This window comes from Notolabrus celidotus, chromosome 19 (assembly GCF_009762535.1).
Source record: "Notolabrus celidotus isolate fNotCel1 chromosome 19, fNotCel1.pri, whole genome shotgun sequence".
NCBI classification, from domain to species: domain Eukaryota; kingdom Metazoa; phylum Chordata; class Actinopteri; order Labriformes; family Labridae; genus Notolabrus; species Notolabrus celidotus.
This window is the reverse complement of record NC_048290.1, coordinates 7,175,454-7,201,817: the sequence shown is the minus strand read 5'-3', so window position 1 is coordinate 7,201,817 and position 26,364 is coordinate 7,175,454. Positions and strand designations below refer to the sequence as shown.

Genomic DNA, 26,364 nt, shown 5'->3' with positions numbered 1-26,364 from the left:
GCTGCACGGGGACTACTTTCTTTGATGTCTGTAAAAGCTGCCATGCCCATCACATCTACAATGATACTCTCTGTCCTCTAAAATACACAGACCCAAATCTCTGTGGTGTGCAGAACACAATATAGGCTCTGGCAAGATAAACACCTCTCTCATCATATTCTGCTGCCCGTGAGGCGAGCTTCTGTCGGGTTTTTTGAGTTGTGTTTGGTTTTATCAAGGAGGACACGGTGCTTATTACCTCCTCCTTTGTATTTTGTCTAACCTGTGTGGTCCCTGTGATGTGTCTTACATTAGTTGAATGTAGATTCTCCCCAAAACAAAATGTACTGCAAATTACATGGAAACAGTCTTGATTCGTCAGTGTTGCCACTGTAACAAGCTAGCACTATCTTACTAATGTCTTCCACTGAGAGATGGAAAGGAACAAGATGCTTACTCAACTACTATACACATTTCAGGTACTTTTTACTTCAATCTGGAGAACATCTTCAGTTTGACTACTAGATTATTTTTAGATTCAGATTAATTATGCTATTTTGTCAATATACTTGTTGTTTTATAGGGAAATTCACAGGCAACCCAACATTATGTAAATCAATTAATTATATGGAACAATTCAAATGAACTTCAGCTTTATTAAGGCTCATTTATACTTCTGCGTCGAACTGACGGCGTAACCTACGCCGTAGGTCTGCGTAGCTCCCGTACCTACGCAGAGGCCTACGCACGTAGCTGACGTGCACCTCCTCCAAAATGTAACTCCGCGTAGAGCCGACGTGGACCGCAAGCCCTGTGATTGGTCCGCTCGGCGGCTTTGTCTTTCCCGCATTCACAGCACTTCCGGGATCCCGGACATCGGCCACACATCGTCCGTGTATTTCATCTCCTCCTCTCTATTCTTCATGTAATCATGTCTGTACGATAAACAGCAACATGTATCAGCTGTAGATTAGCATAACACGCTCTGAATCGATGTGGAAAAGTAAACAGAGATCGTAGCGGGCCGGAAGTAGGAGACCGGCTATCAGAGAGAGCACACTGCCCTCAGGCGTTTCGGCGGAGAATTACTGCGCGACACAGACACATCGACGCAGAAGTATGTGGGGCTCATGTCCGCGTCAGCCCCTGCTGCGTAGGGGCGATGCAGAAGTATAAATCAGCCTTTAGCCACAACAAAAAGAGTAATGGATACAGTAATGTATCAGAAATTATAATGAAATCATGTAAAACCAATCCTGAAAAAGGCCATTCTACATGATTAATAACTTTTTATTTGGTTCTCAAAAGTGTTACGACGCTGTATAAGGGCTGCTGTAGAAAAAAGGGAGCTGGTGGAGAATATTTCAAGATTTAAGTCCCAAATTTGTGGGAATAAAACACAAAATTTCCAAGAGTATCTAGTCGTACATTTGTGAGAAAAAGGTCGCAAAATAGTGTGAAAAGTTGAAAACTTGTCGTAAAAAAGGCATGATAGTTGGAGGCAATCAGTTTCTCAAAAAACTTCTGTGTCTTCTCGCAAATTTGGGACCTTATGCCCCAAATTTGGGACTTTGATGTTGAAATACAATTACTCTTTTTCCAATGGCCCTAATACGCTGTCATAAAAGTATAGTTTGATGCTTCTGCATGCTACTTCAGTATTTTTCAGTGCAGTGTGAAACTTGTTAGGGTATTTCTGCTCTGTAGTACTGCCACTTTGAGTTTCTTGAAGATGTGACTAATTATTCCACCTTCTTTTCTGGTGACGAACCAACGTCCCCATTTCTCATATTCTAATCTCAAAATTCTCCAAAGCCTTAATCTGCATACTACAGTAACTTCAGTTTTCTGCTTGGGAAGAATTCCCCCAGAGCCTCCTACCTGCATTTTGTATCTTGTTACATTTTTTACATCCCTGGCGTATGCTGTACTTAATACTCCGACTTATTATGAGGGCTTGAGCTCCGTTATAGCTTGTTTTACATGTTAAAAAATGTCATACTGAAATATTTTTGGGCTTTAATCCCTGTGTCTGGATATCTGCCAACCATCGGCCACACTGGATGAAACAAAACCTGAAATGTTCTCACATAATAAAGGTGAAAGGTTCATTTATTACAGGTAAAAGCTGTAAAAATGGCAGACATATTAACAGCAACCACTGGAATTGGATTCAGGCATAAAACTGTAATATTAGTGTTAAAAGCAATCACCCTCCAATTCACTTAAACAGGGGAGATGAACTCCTGAGTTAAAACCATGCAAGAACCTCCACAGACACCATCTATAAAGGACTATATTGTATTTATTCACTTTGCATCACTGTGCCATGTAAATGATTTTGCATCTTATGAGTTGCTTGATCATCTAAATTCAACATATATGAGAATCTGCAGCCCTCTTCTTTAATCACTTGTTCTATATTGACTATCACCTGCTTAACAGCACATACCCAAGAACTAATTATTACCTCTTGATTACATACTGCACAGTCCTGAATAGTCATTTGTGTCCCTTCAAGTGAAGTAGCTCATCCTCTGACTCAGCTTCCATGTAGGTAATGTCATTTTATTGTGAATGCATCATTAGTTTAGCTCATTATACGGTAGCTCATTAGCTAATGTATGATGTACCAGGGACTGAAATTAGAATTGTTAAATTCTAAGAACACTCACTGCCAAATGATCTACTCTCCTTCAAGAACTTTAATTTACCTCCTTGCAATGCCAGGGTTAAAGAAAGCCTCCAGTCACTTCATGTTCCATCATCTATGTTGATGGCTTGTTCATTTCTAATTGTCAGGTGAGGAATCTCATTCATTCCCTGTTAACCCAACACATCCTTGACGGTTCTGATAGATAATTGCCTTTTTTATTTGTCTTGCGTCCAGTCAAGTTCCCCTCATTTAGCCGTCTGCAAACCCTGTTAAATGATCAGTAAACCCACCAGTGAAAATATGCAAAGCCTCTTCCACTCCATCCGCTTAAAGAGCAGCAGGTTTTACACACACCTTGCTCGAGTCTCCTTCACACACACACACGCAAACGCTCGCATGCTCACACACAAAGGTTTTCTGCAAAGACGGCAAACATTCTAAGAACAACACATCCAAACAAACAAAACATCCCTCGATAGTGCAAGGGCTCTGTTGTCATGCAAACACATGGAAACACTAGTTAAGAAAGAAAGCACATGCACACTCCCTCACACCCAGGATGAGTCTGAGCCCTTCCTGTCTCCTAAGACGGGCCTCCTCAGATAGGATTCAGCTTGTAAGGTCCGACCAATAAAAAGCCCAAATATTCTATTAAGTGTAAATCCTCTCCGCTGGTGGAGCTTGTGGAGTCAGATTAGGACTAAACAAACACACGCCAAGCAGTCATGCCCGCACCGGGACCACTGCCAACAAGAAGCCCCACAGATATTGGCATGTCAGCATGAGTGCATGCGTGTGTGCATGTTTGTGTGTTCAGGCACCAAAAGAACCCCAATGTGAGCATTAGCAGGCAGCGGGATGAACAAACTAAAGCTCCGATACGTGCTGTTCAGGGTAATGGGAGGACTGTGTCAGGGATCTGAGTAGGCTGCAGCTGCTAAACACAACCTCTGATCTAAGTGTGTGTGTGCATGAGTGTGTTCATTCTTTTTAATCTCTTGGTCTGTCTCTTTGGTGCACACACACCTGTGAACTTGTGGAAATGCAACAATTCAGTTGTTTTTTTGTTGTTTTTTCACACAAATATGCTCTATTTACTTTTTGAGTTGTTAGTTTGTTTCATCACTTCACTGTGGACTCTGTTTATTTAGCAATGGTAGCTCTGTAGCTCCTCTGTGCACTGCCAGCGCAGACAGCTGCAATGTTTTAGGCAGAACAGACATAGATTTCTATCGCTGACCCTAAGGCTGCTCATTAGAATTCAGCACACCTCCCTCGGATCTCCCCTCACCAGCCCCCCCTTTTACTTTTTCTCTCGCTACCTTCTTTATTCCCTCGCTCTTGCTGTCTACACATAGGGAGAGAATGCTTAGAGCAAAAGGGTGAACTATTGGTCAGCCATCATAACAATGACTATGTGAGCTGCATACACAGCGATTCACTGACAGCTGACACAAAGACAAGGTCTGCTGCAAAACTGCATGGACATACACACACCTACACAGAAAAGTGCCAGAAATATTCAAACACCTGCCATGTATTTTTCATATTAACACAAAATGAAAGAAATGACTCCAGTTTAAAAAGTGATGCTCATACATGCTGAAATGATGGGGAGTTAACACTGAATTTACAGCTATGAAGAGCTTTTAAGCATGTTTTCTCAATTTTTCAGGCCCACACATTTACTTTGTGGCTGCATTTAATGAGCCCTCTGTAGGCAGCCGACCGTAGCTTAAAAAAAGCTCTAATAAGCTCATTTTATGCTCCCTTGCAAGCTCCAAAATATACTGAAAAGAAATGGCAAGGTTGGTGTAAAAAGCATCGAGTGGCTGTTTTTGACAGGCATTGTTAGAGACCAAAACCAAGTCCAACAAAAGTGAAAATAAGATGAGGGTTTTGCCAGGTAGAAAACCATCAAAGTGAGCTTGTTTGGATGTTTTCTCCACCTCGAGGTTAAAAATGAATAGAGGCGGCTCTAAAGTAGCTATGTTAAACTGCTGAGGAGGCTTTTTGAATGAACACTGTATTAACAAGTGCATGTAGCATATTTTAACATTCCATTAATCTGAAAGTGTTCAACACAGCAGCTTGGTGCGGGGTCTTCATTTTCATCATATAAAGATTCAGGTTGAGCTGATTTGTCAGTTTGGGGGCATCTTTCACTGATAAGCTAACAATAATAAAATACAAAGTCAAGTTTGACTTGTAAAAACAAAACTGTGCATTAACAGCAATAAAAATGCAACATCCAGTTAGATTACCAAAATGAAGCTTTCAGAATAAAATGTAAAAACTCTTTCATTGTGACATGATTAATCTAGCAAAAGAGTTGCATGTTCAAATTAACATGGCACCAGAAGGTTGAGGTTTAATTAAGTACTAATGCTAGAGCTAACTACTAAATCTGTATCTTACTAGTTTGCTTACTAAGAAAACTAGCTTATGAAGAAGAGGACTATCTTACTAAGCTAGCAGATACTATGCTTTTCAGTAGTAGTAGTAGTAGTAGTGCCATGCTACCAAGCTACTAGCTAACTAAAATAAGTATAATAAGAAAACTAACTCACCAAGAAGGAAACTAGCTTAGTAAGCTTGTAAGAACCAACCAGGCTTTTTAAGTAGTTGCAGTAGTACTAAGCTACCAATAATGTAAGCTAGTAGCTCTCTCAGAATAAGTTTACTCACAAAACTAGCTTACCAAGAAGAAAACTAGTTTATTAGGCTAGAAGGTACACCGTTTCATTTTTTTTTTCACGACTAGTAATAGTACCAAGCTACCAAGCTACTAACTTAACAACTCATTTTCCAATTATTTAGCTTACCAAGAAGAAAAGTAGCTTGGTAAGCTAGTAAGTAACATAAGTACCAAGCATTTTTTTTTGTTTTCTGTAGTTGAAGTGGTAGTTAGCGACAAAGTGAGTTGGCTGTTAGCTCACCAAGACTTAGCATTCTTAGAAAACTAGCTTACCAAAGAAGAACACTTGCCTACTAAACTAGTAGGCAAGTTTTAAATTGACTAGTTGTGTTTCTAATGAACCATGTATGGCTTAACTTGCATGTGAACATAAATTGAACATAGGTTGTCATTTCAAAAGAAGTCAACACTGAGTATTTGGTCAAATCCTGGTCCTCTAGATGCTCTAGACCGGTCACCTCATCTTACAAATCCTGACTTCAATGCCACATCAGCACAATTAGCAAGACATGTTGATTACCTCACCAAGCTGCTGCTTTTGAGAGTGTGCTCAATGTTTATTTTGCCATGTAATTTCCTTTACAAAATGGCCTTTTGCTAACACATTATCATGCATCAGTTTCTAAGTATGCACATGTGCATGCTGGAGCGTTGGTATTACTGTCTCGGGCTAATTGAGCAATTCCACAGCGAGAACTGCAGTGTTTAAGGTCGTGCAACAACGTGCTCTCTTGGAGCAGTTAGAAAGCCCCCACTCTCATAATTACTTGGCTTTATCAGAGCAGCTGCGGTTAGAACTACTCCCATACAAATTCACATAAAAACAAAAAGCCAAGCATACATACTGAAGCACATTATGTACATTTTTTAGTGAGCAAACACCCACATTCACCTGCATATGGGAGTGCTTGCTTTGCATGCTTATCAATTTGTACCCAATGACATGCTCTTTTTCCTTCTTTTCATTGGGAGTAGGAGGTCTCATTGTACTGAGGATCTTGCAAAGACATCTCAGAGAAGACACATTGATTCTGTCATAAAATATTGAATTTAGTGATGCCTTTGAGACATACACATGCACAGTTAAATCTGACTGTCATAAATGACTTACGTGTGTAGGTGGATGCGGTTTATCAGCACAGGCACCATTCATCTCCTAACAATGTGATGAAATGTTAAATGCAACTTGAAGTGTTTGGCTGCAAAAATGTACTGCACCCGTTTGTTAGATTTTTCAGGTATTTAGGCAAACATCCCAAAACCTTTTGTCCCTCTGTGCGTATTTGTGAATGCATGCATACTAGTGTGTGTTTGTGCCCATGTGCTTGCATGCTTGATTGCACATGTGACTTGAACAAACGCCAACACTGGTGGCCCTGTCTGTTTGTCCCATGCAGACGTTCTGTGAGTGTGTGCCCAGCTCCTCCCAGCTCAAACACCGCTGGTCAGACTCAGAAACTGCCAGGGAGACCCCGGCCAAGGTAAGGCCCTGTCACTACAACTGACTGTATATACACATGGGAAACTAAGCATGCCTACACACAAGAGCTTATGTTTCATGGTCTGCATAAGGCTTGAATCATAAGTGGAAGCTTCATTTGAGGTTTCTTTGAAATAATGAGTTACACTGTTAAAACAAAGTCTGAAAAATTGTGCTATCAATTATATATTTTGACGATGATTATTGAAAAATTGGTACTGCTGTTACAAGATTTTTTCACAATTTGACATTTATAAATCCTAATTAAGAGTATGGCTGCAAATAAGACTTCATTTTTCATTATTGGTTTATCTTTTATCACAGTTATCAGATCTTAAAGTGTGGTTTTCTGCATATTAGCCAAAATAAGTCAAAACAATGAGTTTACTGGCATAGAAGACAAAGAAAACTAAATTAAATCATCTAAGTATTAGTATTAGACCTGTCTGAATCATCATTTTGTGGCATTTTTACATGATATGCTCTGCAGTAGTAGTCACAAACTACAGTAAAGGATAACTAGCTAGCTGTTTCCTGAGTCTTCTTCTGCTGCTGCTGGTGGTATTTCATCTTACCTCCATTTTATGAGGAGGTAAAGAACCACTATCGCCCCCCAACTATGAATCAATTACTAACATGGTATCACTGTATGCTTATTTTTAGGACATATCAATATTTATTTATTTTTAAAAACAGTTATCGTCAATACTGTTATGTTGCAATAGCCCTACCTGGAACTCATGGCCATTTGTATATGGTAGATAGTGAAGGTTGCAGCAAAAATCAAACCGTATAGAAGTGGAAAAACTGATAAAAAGCAGTGCCCGGTATACAACTTCTCTTTGTTGCTTCTTTAAATGCACTCTGTCCTCTCTACCACCTTCCTTCAAGTCAAAAAAGGGGCATGAATAGTGATTGCTCACCTGGGGAGGGGATTAGATTTCATTGCTGATGATTTTCATCACAATCCGTTTTTCCTCACTGCTTTGGTGATGGCAGTGCGAAGGATTATTGCATATTACACATTACATTTTGCCATGAGCAGCAGCGAAGGCACAACCTCAGCTCAAGCATCCAAATGCACAAGAATTAGATGAGATTAGGCTCCTTCAGATTCTTTGAACTAAGCCGAGTGATCGTGACTCGCCAGGAAAAGGAAGGCTGATTGCGTGTCAGTATTTTGGGGAGACGCTAGGTTTTGAATACTGATGGGAAAGTGTTATGCAAGATGAAGGTAAAAGACCTGGATGTAAAACCCCTCAGTGTTGGAATGCATTTGTCTCTAATATGTTTGTTCCCTTTGTTGTGCATTATCTGGGCAGGATCAATATCAAATTCTCATTGTGAATACATCAGTGTCATCAGCATATACATTAATACATTTTTGCATTTGAGAAAGTCAGCAATTGTGTGAGAAAAAGGCCCCTGCTGGTCTCCTGCTTATCTAATGAGCAGACAAAGCCATTCGTCCAAGAACAGTCTGCGAGTACTCCTGCGTGGGAGCACATAATTTTAATAGAGGAATTCATTCTCTCTCTTAGCATCGCTTTTTCTATGCATCCATCAGAATTCCCTCGTGGTCCTCTTGAATCCCATGTTGTGGCCTGAGCAGAGACAGGAGAGGATGTAGGAGTCAGCCACTAATTACAGAGTGGGCTCCTGCTGTGAGATTGAGAGACTCATTTTAAAAGAAAAGAACTGTGTTAAGAGGTTGCTCGCAGCTCATTCTGCGTGCAGTTAAGGGATGGTTTATTCAATAGGGACATGAAGAAGGTTGGCTGTTGTCTTTTATTTTTATTGAACACTGAAACAAGTTATGCAGCAGTAACCTCTGCTCCCCACTGTCATACCCAGTTTTTCTATCCTTCACTTCAGCCTTGCTCCAGAGTCAGCCTGATCTAAGAAAAAAAGTAAGAAGAATTGTCCTTAGCCTGTTGCAGGGTCAATACCTTACCACATTTTTATAACTGGATATGGTTTTGCAAGTCAATTTTGCACCCATATGCTAAATTTCTTTTGCATCCCAAATTCCAAAATTGAACTTTCAAAGACTAATAAAGCAGTGGAACTCGCAGTGGGACCCCAAGGTGCCATAATCAATCTGCTTCCTTTAAAATACCCTCTATTCAGGTCAAACTATTGTTATAAATTTGTACCCAAGAAGTACCTTCATGTGTTGGAAAATGAAGCCAATGGAAAGTGAAAAAAAAACAATGGTTAACAACATAATTCAACGGGTTTACAGCCTGGTTCAAATCCCAGCTAGGGTCTCTCTAAAAAAATTGACTCATTTATTAAGGCTAGCATTTATGCACTGTTTGCTTAATTTGGGTCTGAATTTAAAGATGGATGGAAAGTTTGTAGCTACTTGCCCAGGGGAACTCTAAGCCCATCTCAGCTCCACCTACTTCCCAGTGCAAAATATATCAAAAGTTAGGTTGGGGTAGCATTTCAATTATTACTGCCATTATTTGGCATCTTCACTTCTCTTCTGAAACCAAGGGGTAACATGTTGTATACAGTATGTTTGTACCTTATGGCTACCAATTACCCAAGCACCTTGGAAAAGCTTTAATCTGACACACTGTAACGTGACATTTTGTTCACATGCTGTAGCCATCTAATCTGTGTAACATATGGTTAGCCTATGGCTGTATAATCTCCCACCTTGTTTCTAATGGATGTAATAATGGATAAAGAACAACTGAGCATAAAGAGGAAGAGTTTGGCATCAGCTGCCCTTAAATGTGCCGTGTTTGCATTAACTGCTGCAGCTGAGTGCATAACATAAGCCGAGCTAACATTAAAAGGTGGCATGCAACTGGCAAAGATTTTTTTCCCCTACTTTTTAAGACAAACTTTCCACAGATTATAGACCTTACTACTGCTCCATGTCCCTTATTATATATAAACTTTAGGTTATTGGTGCTAATCATTGCCAAGCTAATAATTTGTCCTAACCGCAAGCTAGCATCAAACTGACAGGTCACAGCAGTGAGGAAACAGTGATGGTGACCTTTGTGTATGAATAAGCAAACAATCTTGGCGTGGTTAGCATAACAAGGTAGCAGGTATTCCCTTCTGCAATAAGATAAGATATTACTTTCTTGATCCCAAGGGAGAACTTTGGTTGTTGCAGCAACCCAGACATAAGTAAAATTGAGAAAAAGTTTGAATAAGTAAAATAAAATAAGTAAAAATAAAAATAGATAAAGATAGAATATTAATTTAAGATATATACAAATGTTACAAATGTTTTAACTGAACACTTGTCTAAAATCACATGTGCTAACCATTGTTTTGCTAACAGTGTGTCCTTATATCAAGCTAGCATCACACAAGCATGTTAAATTCAGTTAAGAAATTGTTATAGCTGCCCCTTGTAAGTGAAGTGGTTCGCTTTAACAGTGGTGGTTGAGCATTATATAGATATTAATTGAGTAAGAATTAGGAGTTAGTAAAGTATTCCCTTTCTCTCTATTACTTAAAATGTAATCAGTAAAACAGAGCTAATCATCACTATTTAAACATTGTATTTCAACAGCAAAGCGCATTACAATAACATTTTAAGCAGCTGTTGTGTTTACAATGGTTTGCACCTCCCCTTTTTATATCAACTTCTTAGCTAGCTACTTCCCAAACAGCATTAGTTCCATGAGCAAAAATGTAAACCTCAGCAATATGGAACAACTTCAATTCATTTCTTTTTGTTTAAATATGAGAAAAATACTGATATAGGACTCCTGAGTCTTTTTTATGACCACCTTACACTTAATGTACAAGATGTCAGGAGCCAGCAAAACACCATGGGAAAGTTGTCTGCGACAGTGAAATGTCACTTGCTGGGAGGCTGTCATTAATCAGACAAAACTCAACACCTTGAGGTTTTAAAGGTCAACATCTTGGGATATCATTATGTGCCTGTTACAGTACATCTGCAGAAAGTTCCATTACAAGCCTGCACTGCTCCTGTATGTGAAATTTTCAGAGTGCAGATGTCTGTCAGCTCTTCTCGTGTCACACTGTCAGCATAACCTGGGCCATCGTATATCTCCTCCACGTTAAGTTAACAATCAGTATGCTAGCAATGAATATTTAGTGCAGTGCCCATGATGGCTTCCTCTGATGTCTTGGCCCGCTGGCGATGGTGCGCAGTGAAACTGTTCTAATGTTACATCGCAGCCATTCCGCAGTGTGAGGCCATTCTACACATTATGTGCAGTACAGACACCCTTACACACACACACTCTCTCTCTCTCTCTCTCTCTCTCTCTCTCTCTCTCTCTCTCTCTCTCTCTCTCTCTCTCTCTCTCTCTCTCGCTGTCTCACACACACACGTACTACCAAGCCCAGTCGCACAGTAACAATCACTCAGCTGCACCTGCACCCAAACAGAGACACACACAGGGAGGGAAACTCGCACACAAAGCTGTTTGACATGCAAAGAGAGACTTCTTAGTGCAGTCAGGGTCTACATGTTGAGTTAGAGCAAGGAGACAAAAATTGTGCCGTGCGGCAATACACCCCTGAAGCTGTTTTTTTTTTTGAGATGTTGTATTTGGGTGAGAAAAAACCGAGGAAATGTGAAGGTTCCAACACTTTTTTTCATGTGCAATATGTGCATGTGCTTGCCTGTCTGTTGCAAGTAGTTGGCAGGAAGAGATGTGTGAATATTACATCTGTGTGTGTGAGTGTGTGTCTGTGAGTGCCTGCATGCATGTGAATAAGCATTAGAAATTTTAGCAGCATTAGTGAATGTTGTGTATCTTGTGTCTGTGTGCAGTGTATGTTTGTTGTTGTTGTTGTGGTGTGTGTGTGTGTGTGTGTGTGTGTGTGTGTGTGTGTGTGTGTGTGTGTGTGAGAGAGAGTGTGTGTCTGTGTGTGTGAGTGTGTGTCTGTGTGTGTGTGTAGTTTCCAACCCATTTGGACAAATAGAGCCTAGGGGCAGTTTGCTTTTGAACATGCCAGCGGTGTTCAGAAAAAAAAGGGACCCCAGTGAAGTTGGCTCCAGCAGGAAGACAATAATAAATTCCTTTAATCAATGTCGTCTATGCACCCTGTTAAAAAAAGGCATTGTCTTTCAGCCAACTTCTCTTCTATAGAAAAAAAAAAATTGTACAACAGAGAGAAGAGCTTTTTCTTGTGCAGTTTTTTTGCTTCTGAGAACACAATTACATTTGCTTCCCATTTAGCAAGCACTGCAGTTAATTTCTTCATTTTAGTTTAATTCAAAGGTCTGTGGTGATTCACACACCCCAAAAAGTGCTTTGCCAGCTTTTTGATGTGGTTGCCCACTGACAATGGTCCATTTAGCTGTAACTGTATGTTTAGCTCGTAGGTTTTAACTCAAACTCGAAGCACTTTGGTGGTATTGTAATCCAATTTTACAAAGTCTGTATTACTTTAACTTGTCAACTGAGCCATCTGGAAGTTATTTAAATAAAATGTCCCCTTCAGATGCGCAGTGGTGTTGTTGTTTTCCAATCACAGCGGCAGGAGGAAGCAGGAAGTCGCTGCAGAATCTAAATATGTTGTGCCAACAGGGAAAAAATAACACAAGATTAAAAATTGACATGTTTAATTGCATCATGATTCATGCATCGATGCTGACAGCCTAGTCATACATCATTCACAACTAGTTTACAGGCTGGTTAATAGGTGACTGTGGCTCAGGGGCATAGTTGGTTGTCAACTGAAAAGGTCGGCAGTTTTAACCCAGCTCCTGCAATCCATATGCTCAAGTGTCCTTAGGCAACACGATTAAAGTTACCCCAAGTGGCAAAGGCAGCAGCACATGTATGCTTATGAATTTGATTAGTTGGAACTGATAGGCACTTTAGAAAGTAGCCTCCGCTCTCAGTGTATGATTGTTTGTGAATGGGGGAATGTGAAGCTGTGAACAAGTTCCTTGATTGATCAGAAGACTAGAAGAGCCCTAAGTACAGCCCATTCAGTATTCGCTCCTTTGAGGAGTGTGACTGAATTAAAGTTAGCTCTGAGCTATAAAAGCAAACAAGACCGTACTTATTATTCAAATTTGTTGTTTTGACACAAACTCACACTTGACTAAGGGGTCGTGTTTTGCAATCCTGAAATATAACTCTCAATGACGCTGATCATGGTGCCAACAAATACTAATGACCACTAAATTATACATTACACCCGCAGAACAAAATACAGCCATGTGATCCAGCAGCAAAAGTACACCTGTCTCTGATGTAAAATGCACAGGATGTTAGTTATCATAAGATTCTATCTAATACTGTCTGTGTGACATGAGTTTTAAATTAATGAAGTTGCGCTGCTGTGCCTCGTGCGTAAATGTACGTCTCAATCTGGAAAGACCTTGATTGTTTCTGCTGTACAGAGGGATTTTTTTAGTTGGTATTACATCAATCCATGTATAATCATAATGCAGAGCAACATGCCTGCCTGCAGATGCACCGGACTCTTTAACTGAATGAGACCAGACACTTTGATTGGTTTGAGTCCCATTAGGTCAAAAACACACCTTTGAATTGTCAAAGGATGAAATCAAACCTAGTTGCACCTTGTGCCTCATGTAGTGTCTAACAGTTCAAAGACAGTAGGATGATTTTTTCTATTTCTAAACACAACTTGTCCAAAATCACATGAAAAAAACAGTACAGAGATAAGAGGTACGACTTTGTCCACAGGGGGACCTAAAAGACACAAACCAAAAGTCAATCAGAAACTAAGAGAATGTGGTAAACTAACCACAAAAAAATAATAATAACCCATTTTAAGATTTTGTAAATTAATTAATCTACAAATTCACATATTGAAGTCCACGTCTGCCCATTAGTCACAGCTCATATCATGTGTTTTTTGGAAAGCACAGCAGTATAGACATCCAGCAGGGCTCAGGAAACATTTGGCTCGCTAGCTTCAGGCCCCATATGTGTCTGCCCATGTGGATTGTGAATGGAGCCACGGGGGGTACAAATGGGACCCAACTGAGAAAACCATCCTCAGGCTCCACATGAACTCCTTTTGTGCATTTCCTTAGGCTTACAATTGGACCAAGGCGAAGCCCCATTTATGTAAAGAAGCACTTTTTGGGATAAAAACTGGTCCAACTTATATAGTGTATCACCGGCTTACTTCCTGCCCACCGATACATTATCTTACCCCCTTTAGAAGTTGTCAGGAAGATACGACTTTATTTTATCGCTCCTACCCAAAGGCAGTGGGTAAACACAGCGGATGAGGCTATTTCCTGGACAACACAATTGATTTCCTTCACATTAAAGAAATCGTAAACCTCTCTCGTAAAGCAGACCATTAGCTGTCTATTAGTGTGCCTTACTGTCCTCGCACAGCCAATTTACATATTAATGAGGCTGGCTAACACACATTTCCACATGCAAACACACACACCTGCCCACATATTCTCACTGAAAGATCATGTGCAAAATAAAATATGAGTGAGAGATGAGTTGCTGATTCATTTGGAAGAAGATATGGGGGAGCCAAGTGTTGTTAATCATACACAGGTGGGCCATATTGCTCTCTTCTATCCATTGCTGAATCTCTCGACCTGAGTGGAAACATAGAGGCCAATCATAAAGGGCCATCGAACAGAACTGTTCTGGAGACTTTTTTTTTTTTACTGTTAGAGGGATGCATTTTTCCTATAAGAGGAATCTATTTTCTGGTCATTCATATTTGATCTACTTGCTGTATGGGCCTTTTATGCTTTGCTTACTATTCCTGGTGACAGCTGTTTCAGGATTTTATGTGATAATGGGAAAAATAGAAAAATCAATGCCTTGACTGTGTAGTTAAGCAAGCTACAGTCCTCCCTTTACTGCGCCACGACTTGCTGAGGGTTTGGACAGAAGACGGTTTTCAGAGAATTTGGAGAATTTTGTGCTCCTGGAAGACTGGCAGTTGAAGGAATCTACATTATGTTGCAGCATAAATCATTTACAACTACATTTCGACAGATGGGAATTTGGTTACATCTCTGAGTACAGAGCATTTGGCATTCAAAAAATATCCCTGGTGATGGATGAAAACCATTTCCCTTCAAATAAAGCTGTCGTTTTTGGTGTTTTAGCCACTGTGATACTAATCTTTACTTTTTTTCCTTCCTTTCATATCTCCCCCCTCCTTTTTCTCCTATTACAGAGGATGAGCTGCAGCTACCTTCTCTGCACCATTCTGCTTTTCGTGGCTGTATTACTGGCCGTCACCGTAACAGGCACCATCCTTTTTATGAATCACTATCAGGCCCCGCCCATGTCCGATGGCCTGCCCCACATCTCCACCAATCAGGATGAAGCGAATGCCCTGGTCACCGTGGAAAGAGGAGACGGATCTCGCATCAACATCTTCATAGACCCCAACTGTCCCGACTACAACAGTAACTTTTTGCGCCTGGAGGGAGTGCAGACGTCGCTGCTGCACTCTTTAACCGACCATGACTCTGACCTGAAGTCAGTGAAGGGTCAGGACCGGGCCCTCCTCGTCAGTCTGGCTGAGGAGGTGGCCAAGCTGTCGGCCCATGCCGGGCAGCTGAAAATGGACTATGAGTCCCTACGGAGGGGGCAGGGAAGCCTGGGGCAAGACCTGAACACGCTGCAGACTGAGCAGAGACGACTCATACAGGTGAGACATGCAAACACATACAGGAGAAGACATGTAACATTATTGTAATATCACATAGGTCACACGAAACTTAGGCACAATGTAACACCGTCCCCTGACTTTAGGAGAAGCAAGTGAGTGTCCTGATTGGCTACGAGCAACACAGCGCTTTGCAAAGTGATTCAGACTACATGATGGACAAGGAGCTGTTCTTTCATAGAGTTCAGATGATGAATTACCCGTTTGATACCTCCTCATCTGGACTACAAAGATCTAAATGAATTTATATATATACATATTTTTCAAAGAGAAGCAATTAAGATAAGATACACTTTATTGTCCCTCGGGGGAAATTTGTCGTGGACATAAGTACAGTGCTGCTCACAATCAATGTATTCATTCATCATACCAATATACAATAACGTGCCCACTGTCAAAATTAAAAAAAACATCTCTCTGTGGCATACCAATGACACAACAAATACAAATAATACAATAAATACCAATAAGATACTAATGCTCTAATAAAAAGCAATTTCATATTAACATTAGTGCAGAGTAAGTGAACCCTCATACTCATACAAGAGCATTATGTTAGTGCAAATTTTTGAGTAGAGTGATGGAAGTAGGGAGGAAGGAGAGCTTGAAGCAATCACATTTATATCTGCTCGCTCTGAACCGTCTTCCAGAGTGCAATAATTCATATTCTGAATAAAGAACATGAGAAGAGTCCTTCAAAAATGTTTGTGCCTGATGGACAACAGTATTTCCAAAGATAGTTTGAAGGGGCAGGTAACTTTTCTTACCAATCACTTTCCTGGCACTTTTAAACATTTTTTCAATCATAGATTTACATTGAACAGATAGAGTGCCAAACCAGGCTGCCATCCCATATCTGATTGGACAAAATGAATTAATACAAAGAAATAGCAGTTAAACATTGATCTATGTTAGTGTCAAAAAACTACAACAGCACAACAAGGTATGGCTTCTGTACAGTAGTAAAGTAAAGACCAAAGTCTGACCTTCTCAAATCATGAGATAATATGTCAACAAGTCACAGACAGAAGATTTTGTAAACGCTCTGATCACAAACTGCAAGACTACAACGATCCCCATTCAAAGCAGTGATAAGCTAGTTAGCTAGCTTTAGAAACAGAGGTTGTTAGCTGTAGAAACAAAGGTTGCTCGCTCCAGAGAAAAAGGTAGCTAGCTCCAGAAACAAAAGTAGTTAGGTCTTAAAAAAATAAAGCGAGCTCACTCTGATAACAAAGGTAGCTAGCTCCAGTAACAACGATAGTTCAACTTTTATGAAATTAAACTTATTATTGAAATTACACAATCTGTTTTTCATTCAACTAAAAAGTTAAATGGATAGTTTTAACTCATCACATCACAAAGAAAGAGAAGAAAATTGTATTATTTTTGGAATCAAAATTAGGTGCTCGTACCATGATTTAAAACATTAAAGCTGCTGTTGGTAGGAATGGTGTAAAATACATTATTTTTTGTCTGCTGGGTTTGGAGAAAAGGTCATAATGCCCATCGGTACTCATCTGTAAGTGAAGTAATTTGAGACTTTTGCAAAATCTCTGCGTTTTCCAATGCCTTTGTGTCAAGCAATGTTATTATTCCCCTCGTTCCCGTTATGACGGACCAATCATAGCTAATCTCCAATCCTCTGCCCTGATTGGTTAAGGGGCAGCCCCTACTACCTCCTTTGATTGATTATCAGTCCAGCACTATCATGACTGCACACGCCGATCTGTGTTGGGAGGGATAGTGTTGACATTCGAAGTCCCTCTCTCTGAACAGATGTTTACTCTGTGACTACCAACAGCAGCTTTAAATATATTGAATTTACAGAAGCCATAGCTGTACTCTTGTTACTTCAGTACAATATATTCCTCAATGTTCAATGTGAATGATTATTAGCATAATGTACTTTAAACTATCTAGAATTGTGGACACCTTATTGCCCCCATTTTTCTCTCATCCTGACCATGAACGTTTCAAATGTAGTTGCCTGTTGCTTTGGGGTTAAATCAAGGTTTTTCAGTCAAAGCAGATTTACTAAATCCAGCAAACAAGCCTCACTACTGAATTCATGACCTAAAGTACTGTACAGCAGTGCTCGAGGACTGGATTGTGGAACACCTATCAATACATATTGATCGTTAAACCACCTTAAGACGTGCGGCAGCTCATTGTACCAGTGGGCTCTCTTTCGGTTGTTCTATTTAGTCACTTCCTTTTCCCTGACTGCACAATGAAAACACCATCACTCACTCATCCAATGCTAACTCGACCATGTTCAATTCTCTTTGCACTTTACAAGCCTGGTTAGATTAAAGTGCAACGCGGCTCATATTCCTCTGAGTCTGGAGCGTTTGAAGATGAGGTCACAGGGGAGGAAATGCCTATCATGATTTCAGAAACTTTAATAGCGTAACACAATGTTTCCCTAGATTTGTAAGACAGACTCAGCATTGAATGCAAACATAATTAGACTCGCTTTGATATGCACTGTCCACATTGATTTATTGACAATGCATCCTAAATATGCGTGGAAATTCTTCACACTACATGCTCTTTTAATTTAAGCCCATCAGGCTCCCTCTCTGTTCTGTTCAGTAGTAAATAGATTTCATAGCTGCCAGCCACGAAGCTCCAACAACTGAATCCTTTCTGCTTCTGCCAATCCTTTCTCCAAGCCAGGCCTCTTTAGCTCAGGGTTCAACATTGTTTAGAACTCACTCACTGGATTGGTCTGCTCTACCTCTGCAGGCTAAGGAACAGTGGGTGCTGATTGGTGGCACATTGGAGGCAGGAAGGGGGTCGGTTCCTTTACTGCTGTTAATGTGGTGTATAGGTGGCACAGTGCAGTGGGCACTGAGGCTAAGTGAAGCGGGTGCTGGCAGTCCAGACACTCCGGGTGATTGATTTCCTCTTTGGAGGCGAGGCATGTGGTGTGGACATCCGCTGTTTCTGCCTGACACCATGGTGTGACTGTGTGATCTATGGGCCACCTGTGGCCAGTACTTCTGATTTATTCGATGACACAGAGCTGACTGTGCCTGTGTTAGTAATGGCTCTGTGTGTGCACTGCAGCCCCCCTGAAGAACAGTTTCACCCTGCTTCATAGAGAGAAACCCTTCCCAATGCCCCCGAGGAGATAAGCAGGGGAATCTGATTGCAGTGGGTTTAGGACCAATGGGTTTTGATTTTTTCTCAAAGTGACATTTTCATTTTTCACAGTTTCTGCTCTCAGACTAAAATGGAAAGGTACACCAAATTGAACCCATTTGCATTTAAATAAATCACACTGCAGGGAAAAGACAGGTAAAATATAGAAATGTAACAAAACATTTAACTGATGGTTAGGCTGCAGAGTGATGGACAAGCTGCTGCATGTTGTCAGAGTGTGCTTTTAGTAAGAACTCTCATATGAAACCAGCTGCATCAGTCAGAGCTGCACAAAGAATCGCTGTTTACTCCTTATTGACATTGACTGAACCCATCAACAATCGTAGTCTGACGAGGCAATAAGACATATGCCTTTGAGAATGAGTGCCAGCTTTGCAGTAATCCTGGTGCAGCCAGCGCAATGACTCCCAGCCACAGACACTTTTTGCCCATTACATAAACTGATTCATGGAGTTGTCAGTAGAAAGTACATTACACAGAGGCTTACCTCAGCCATATGAACCCCAAATAAGAAACCAATTTTCTTGTCATGTTGCTGAAAAGACAACATCATGATAAAGTAAAGAAAAAAGCAAAGTAAAAATGCAAACTTTGTCAGGTCTTCAGAGGAGAGGAGAACATTTTTGTAGAACTGTGGTATGATGGATCATTTCTGATGAATTCAAGGGAGTCAACAAATTTAGCACTGATTGGCTTTTACAACACAGCGTCAGGCAGATCTGTCGCTCAAGTTTAAATCTCTTGATTTTTTTTTTAAAGTTATGTTTTGGGCATTTTTGCATTTACTGTTAGGACAGCTGAAATGTAAGAATTAGATAATGGAGGAAGACATGCAACAAAGGGTCGTGGCTGAGTGTCAAACCAGGAACGATGGCGACAAGGACAATGGCCTCTGTACATGGGGCGCCCCCAAGCTCACATTCTTTAAGATCAGTTAATCCATTTACCCTAATTACCGAAGAAAAACAGGATTCAATCAACTTTATCCAGGTACAAATAGTTAAAGATGACCAAACCTGGATCACCAGTGTTTTCAATTGGACTTTATACTACATATTTTGTCCACAGGGGGGCGCCAAAAATCCACACCAACTTTAAGACCCAAAAAGTGCCCTTAATTAAGTATTTTATGCTTGAAGTCAAAAGCTATTTGGTAAAGTATTATACAGGACAATATATTTTATTTATTTTTCTACACACAAATGAAGTGGAAATTGTAAGTCAGTGGCCCTTCAATTACAATTGTGAATCTCATGCTGTAGCAAACTTGAGGCGTCCGAGTTCTTTCATTGCTCAGTTTAGAAAGCAAAACGAATCCTTTCAATGGAACTTAAATCTTGAGAGTTTCAAAAAATCCAACAAGGAGGTAACAGGTTTTGTTGATTATTTAAATTAAGAGGAGTTTATTCTATATTTTTAATGTAGGATACAGTTATTAAAAGCAGTCAAAATCAAAGAAAAACTCCTGTCTCAGCAACCCAAACATTCCCACTTCACTGAAACTTTTAGCTCAAACTATATAAAGTGCTTTGTTATTACTTTTTTTAGCTGACCAGCAGTGGCAGCATTGTGCATAGACAATGAGGGACCCCATGTATAATGCCCACTAGCAGAGGTGAGCATGGCTTACGTCATGACCTGTTCTCCTGCAGCCTTTCAGCATCTCAAATACCTGGAGTGGTTAAATTCTCCATCGCACAAGTCCAGTTGAGATAAAATGTAGTTCACATACTCCACCGACTTGACATTCAGTTTTGCACAATGTCTGAATGCAGAAAGAGACCGAGGAGGTATGCAAGGCTGCGAGGAGGAGCGTGACTTTCTGATTTCCGTGAACTGCAGGTCACAGTTTAAACCACTTTTATGTGCTTGTAGAATATTAATGAATTGGACAAGTGACACCCCAGAGCCTCCGCCAAGGATCTACAGGAACCTCTGCTGCTGTAGAGTGGGAAACAGTATTGCCTCGAGATGTTCACTCTGGTCGACACAGAGTCCTTTGAGGACTCGAAAAAGAAGAATTTGCAGAGTGCTTGTAGCAGCAATTCAGCCTGGGGTGAGATACAAATAACTTCAAAACCTCAGAGAGAAAGAATAATGATAAAAGTCACATTAAATATGGAAAACTAATTCAATTAGGGAAATGCTTGTATCTTCAAAGGTACAGCAATTCAAAGGAATGAAGAATATCAGTGTTTTGGAGGTTTCAAATGACTGATAGAACACTAAAGGACAATGCAAATATAAGTACAGTGAATGCAGCATTTTTTGAGGACACAAAGGTACTTAAAAATAGCCTGAACACGTTATCTCCTAATTACAGAAAACACAATAACAATAAGCTATTAGCCCGCAACATTAACAAAATCCTCTAAGAGATTGCTCATGAGTCAGCGCAGAGTGGAGAGAGGAAATGAGCGTGCACTTTGTTCTATTCAGTTTGCAATGAAATGTGAAATGTGTTAAAAAATGTAATGTCAAAACTCTAAAAACTACATATAGGTCACAAACTGTTGAGGAGAGATCACTAACTGTACACTAAGTATCTGGCTGCACAAAAGTGAAGCCAAAATACCATCAGACACTTACAGTCAGAGAGTGAATCGGCTCTTGTGTTAGTGTTTGCAATGTTTTCTAATCTGGTGCACACAGCAGTTCAGGAGCTGCATTTGTCTTCAAATCTGTCAATCACAGTGTCATACTTCTTTTTTGAGACTTCAGATGACTAATTGAAACCAACCAGGAACCTCCTGTGTTGAGAAGTGAGGCCAATGCAAAAGTTACAGTTCCTCAAGTGTCCACTGGAGGCTGGCTCCAGGAATCCCATTGTGAAGAACAGTAGCTTTAACCCACTGTATACAGAACTCAGACTCGTGCCACCCCCACTCTACCAATCACTTGCTGTCTTCAATTGAAGAGCCTATCAATCACACCTAGCCTAGCGTCGCCAGACTAATTCACCTTGGTGAATAGGTGTGTGTAGGTTCAATTTGTGTCCTTTTTCCAGGGGGCATTGGTAACAGCCACATGTGGACTGTGCCTCTGGAATCAATTGGACTGACCTAAAACCAATCGGAGAAACGCAGCGTGCAACGTGGCTTGGGAAATGTAAACAGACAGCGGCATTCATTTGAAAATACACCATCCACTTAATTTGGAATGGACACAATAGCAGATTCAATGGACCTCCCTGCTGCATAAGCTGCCATCTTGGTCATCTTGTAGAACCCGCCCTATTTCAAAATAAAGGACTGTGATTGGTCAGGTGTATGTTATGTTGGCGGGAAATCGCTTAGAATTACAGCGTCTCTAGACCCACCTGCCAGTGAAAATGAATATGAGCTGACTGACAGGCCTTGGGCGACCTCACGCTAAAGCACTCCAGCATTCCACAAGGTCATTTACCTCACAATATACCAATGTTTTCCTTAAAAGCATGATTGAAACCTACTGAGGGAGAAAAGCAGTAAAAAGTGGCACTGCTGGACTAGTCTGCTTAGCTACATATCCAGCATGCATAACGCATGGAAGATGTAGCTAGCTTCTTGGACAGCCATCTTCTGGCTAAACTACGGTAACACCATGAAAACCCTCTGAGTGTGGTATTTGTATATTGTTTGCACTGGTGTATAGGATGCAGCTCACTCTTTAGATGACAGAAAAGGTATTCAAAGTGCGTCTTAAACACCAACTTGTACAGTTTCTTTGATGATAGAAATCTTTTTTTTTCTTTTCTTTTTTCTTTTTTTTTTCTCTTTTTTCTTTTTTTCTTCTTCTTTTTTCTTCTGTTTTTTATTTCTTTTTTCTTTTTTTTTCTTCTTCTCTTTCTCTATTCTATTCTATTCTATTCTATGCTTTTCTATTCTATTTTATTTCATTTCATTTTATTGTATTTTATTCAATTAATTTCATTTTTATTTTATTCTATTTCATTTCACTTTATTTTATTTTATTTTATTCTATTTCACTTTATTCTATTTTATTTTATTTTTTATTTTTATTTATTTTTTCCTCTTGTCTGCATATATATTTCTGGTTTGTGTCATGTATGTCACAAACTGTCTAATATTAATGCAATTTATTCTTGCAGCAAAAGAAAAGAAAGAAAACATTTTTCTTCCGTGCTTGTGACTGTGTGCATGCGACCATCACCATCCCTCTTAGAAATATAGAAATCATATTTGAGGAAAAACTATTTGACATGTATCTGGATTGAAAGTTTGATCCCTTTACCATCTGTTAATGAAGGAGGCAGAGTTGAGGACTGCAGCCATCCAGTAGAAGAAGCTCCAAATATTTCGGCTTCACTTCTGGGGAGCTGTCATGTCGTTCATCGTTTTACATAGTCTACGAGAGAGATGAAGACATCAGCCTATTAGATGCACAGGACCAGTACAGGGCCGCCTTACTGGGTTAATTTAATTAATTATGATTTAATTGCACAGCTGCAACCCCCGACTGCAGGAAACCACACATGGCTAAAATGAAAAGCAGTAAGAAAGATCACACAGTCTCTTTATGATATGAGTCAGGTTTGCTTGGAAAACATTCTGTCTATCACCGGGGTAATCTTTTATTCATTGTTTCTCTGCTTCAGAGGACTTTCATACGTCTAGAATATCCGGCTGTTTAATCAGATGGATACAGTAGGTTGAAGGAACACTTAAAGTAAGTAAGGCCAGGTTTTTCTTGATTAGCAGATTAAGTTTACCATTCTGTTAGCTGTAGGAAGCTCAAGTTTGTGAATGGAGGTACTGCAGTCTTTGTACTGTCAATCCAGATTGCTAGTTCACTCTCTGGATGCAAAATGTGCCTTTTCCTATGATAAAACAGCGTCATCCTGCTGCAGCTCATTGGCATCAGAAAACAAAACGCAGAGAAAACAATTAGCCCCCCAGATGCTCCCGAGGAGGAGGAGGAGAGGGAGGAGGTAGCAGAGTCACATGCAGACGTGCATCTGCATCACAGCTGTCAAAACATGAAAAAAAGACGGGGAGTTTTCTAAAACGCAGGATGTGGGAACACGGAGCAGAAGAAGTGGCTGGAAGCTACACGGCTGGCAGAGCACAACACAGAAACAAAGGCTGAGGTTAACAGTAGGTCACCTGTACCCTGTGGGCTTATTATGCTGATATAAAATCATACATTCATCCTCTCACCTGGCTTCTATTTGTAGATTTATTTGTAGTTGGATGAAGAGCATCTTGCAAGCACAATTATTGTCATTATTGAATAATGTCCTGGTTATTTTCTCAATACAAGGATTATAGTTAGTCTGTGAAATGCAATAAGCAGATCAGCATTTTCAGAGCATAAGATGACATATTTCATTGTTTGTGCTCTGTCCTCAATATATGTGCTGTATATCTTAACAGACTGCTAAACTCTTTCATAACATCCAGACTCTGAAGACGTTGTCTGCTTGTTCACAGGTTTGTTGATGCAGCAGAAAATACAAAGCCCCATGCTTGCCTTCAACATGCTTTGACCATGTAGATACATACAAATCAGCTTACATGACTTAAGTCTGTTCTTAGCATTATGGTTATTCATAAATGTATTGCTTTTAGTGTTTTTAACCTTTAATGTAATTTATAATAGTGTATTTTAATTTCTAATCAACCATGAATTAATTGCTATGTAGTCACATTAGCTAATGAACAAAGTATCAAACTTCAAAAAGCAAACATTAGCCCCAAAATAATCATCTGCATATAAAGATAAGGATGCATTCACTTACCCTCGTAAATCAGTGTTTCGCTCATGAGATCTATCGACCAGCCAAATATTTTGGAATTGCAGCAGGCACTTTTTATGGGTGGCACTTGACCCCTTGGTAGATCCGCCCCTGATCCCTCCAGAGAGAACAATCCCACACTTCAGCATGTTTACAAGACCTCTCCGTCTGTGCTGATCGGTTGGGTTCCAGCACAGTCAGGAAAAGTAGTTTGAAGTTTTTCTCATTACATTTCAAACCCAATCGGTCACTTTGACTTTTTAAGTGAAGTTATGGAAAAGTTCAAATGTGCTTGAGGGTTTAAATTATTTTCAACTTGCAAAGGCTGCATGGGTCAAGAGGAACGAGACAGGCCGGCTTATTGGTGGCTCCTCTCTCTTCTCCCATTCACTCCTCCGGGCTGCAGTTGGCTGGACAGCTTCTGTGTGTGAGGTGAAGATGTCGTATTAAAGGGGACATATCATGCTTTTTTCATCAATATATATTGGTCTAAGAGGTCCCAAAAACATGTATTTAAAGTTTATGCTCAAAAAAACACTTTGAAATCAGATTTTGGCATGCCTGAAAAGTCCTTTTCTTCATTCCTCATCAGAACACTCTGTTTTCCCTCTGACCACGCCCCCTCCGGAAGTGGATGTGCCTCGGCTCTCCAGCACGTTGATCTAATGTTTACATGTTGGCTGAATATACACGGCTGCTCAGAGATCGCGTTACTTCAACCCTCTGAATCTGATCCTGACGGAGAGGCGCCTGTAGCAGGACCTTTCTGAAGGATTGGTCATAGATTTAGTGTTTCTTGTTGTTTTATTTATCAGTATGTAGACGTGTGTCTTGGTACACAGCTACGAGCATGTAGCTATGTGGCTATGCTAACTAGCGCTAGCACTTATCCATGATAAATCATCCACTAGATCTTCAAATCTGCAGACGTGGGGAGTAAACCCGACCTCTGCCAGAAAGGCAGCGGGACCTTTTATGAAGGATTGGTCACAGATTTAGTGTTTCTTGTTGTTTTATTTGTCAGTATGTCGACGTGTGTCTTGGTACACAGCTACAGCTACAGCTACAGCTATGAACATATAGCTATGTGGCTATGCTAATTAGCGCTAGCACTTATCCATGACAAATAAAAATCATCCACTATATCTTCAAATCTGCAGACGTGGGGAGTAAAACCGACCTTTGCGTTTATTAAGAAAGCCTACAACTAGCATGCCTCCCTCCTAAGCTCCTTGTTGGCACATATTTGTGCAGGTAATGAAAAACGGGGGAGGGATTCAGTATTATTTAATACAGTCTATGGGCTGAACAAGCTCCGAGCTCTGACTCCGTGACAGACCGGATATTGTTGTTACGTAACAAAAACACGGAAGTCTGAAACGGCTCGTTTCACACACATTTACAGAAAGGTGTAGAAATCAAAACAGGGGCAGAATGGATTTTTTTCATTCTTGGGGGGTTTGTAGACATGCCAGGGACACATATTTCAGGTAAAGAACCATTAAAAAGTCAATTTTGCATGATATGTCACCTTTAAACAGATGGTGACTTTTTTTTTTTCTTCCACTTATTGGTTCCAGTCTAGCAACTCCTCTCTGCTCTGTGACTTTACTTCATGAGGAAAGACTCTTCTTTGTGGAACATCTGATCAAGGGCAATGAAAGCAAATAGTGTTTAATGCGAAATAGTTCTCCTTCTTAACTATAATAAAAAAATATGGTAGCTTGAGGCTGACCAACACAAGAAGATCTTTGACAACCCAACAGATGAACACACATATGACCACAATAATGCTTTAGATCTTGAGAAAGCTCTTGACTGTAGAGTTGACGATGGACATAAAGTATTGCCAATGATAGTCTTTGGACTATTTTTGACTAAACGATGATGCACACATAGGCTGTATATTTTGCAACACCAGCTGGAGGCGTATAAAAGTTGTCATAACATGACTATTGTCACCATGTCTGGATTCTATTTTGCAACACCACTTC

The 26,364-nt window shown here is 40.2% G+C and overlaps 1 protein-coding gene across 8 annotated transcripts in view; it reads left to right on the top strand.

The window, feature by feature from the left end:
• fibcd1 (fibrinogen C domain containing 1) overlaps positions 1 to 26,364 on the top strand; it is a 237,168-nt gene that overhangs the window by 111,990 nt on the left and 98,814 nt on the right. For 7 of the 8 annotated variants that reach the window (XM_034709573.1, XM_034709570.1, XM_034709572.1 and 4 more), the window contains 2 exons: positions 6,731 to 6,814; positions 14,968 to 15,447. In XM_034709573.1, coding sequence (XP_034565464.1) covers positions 6,731 to 6,814; positions 14,968 to 15,447 — 564 coding nt within the window. The remainder of the gene's footprint in view (positions 1 to 6,730; positions 6,815 to 14,967; positions 15,448 to 26,364) is intronic. The other variant, XM_034709574.1, reaches the window with a different exon arrangement.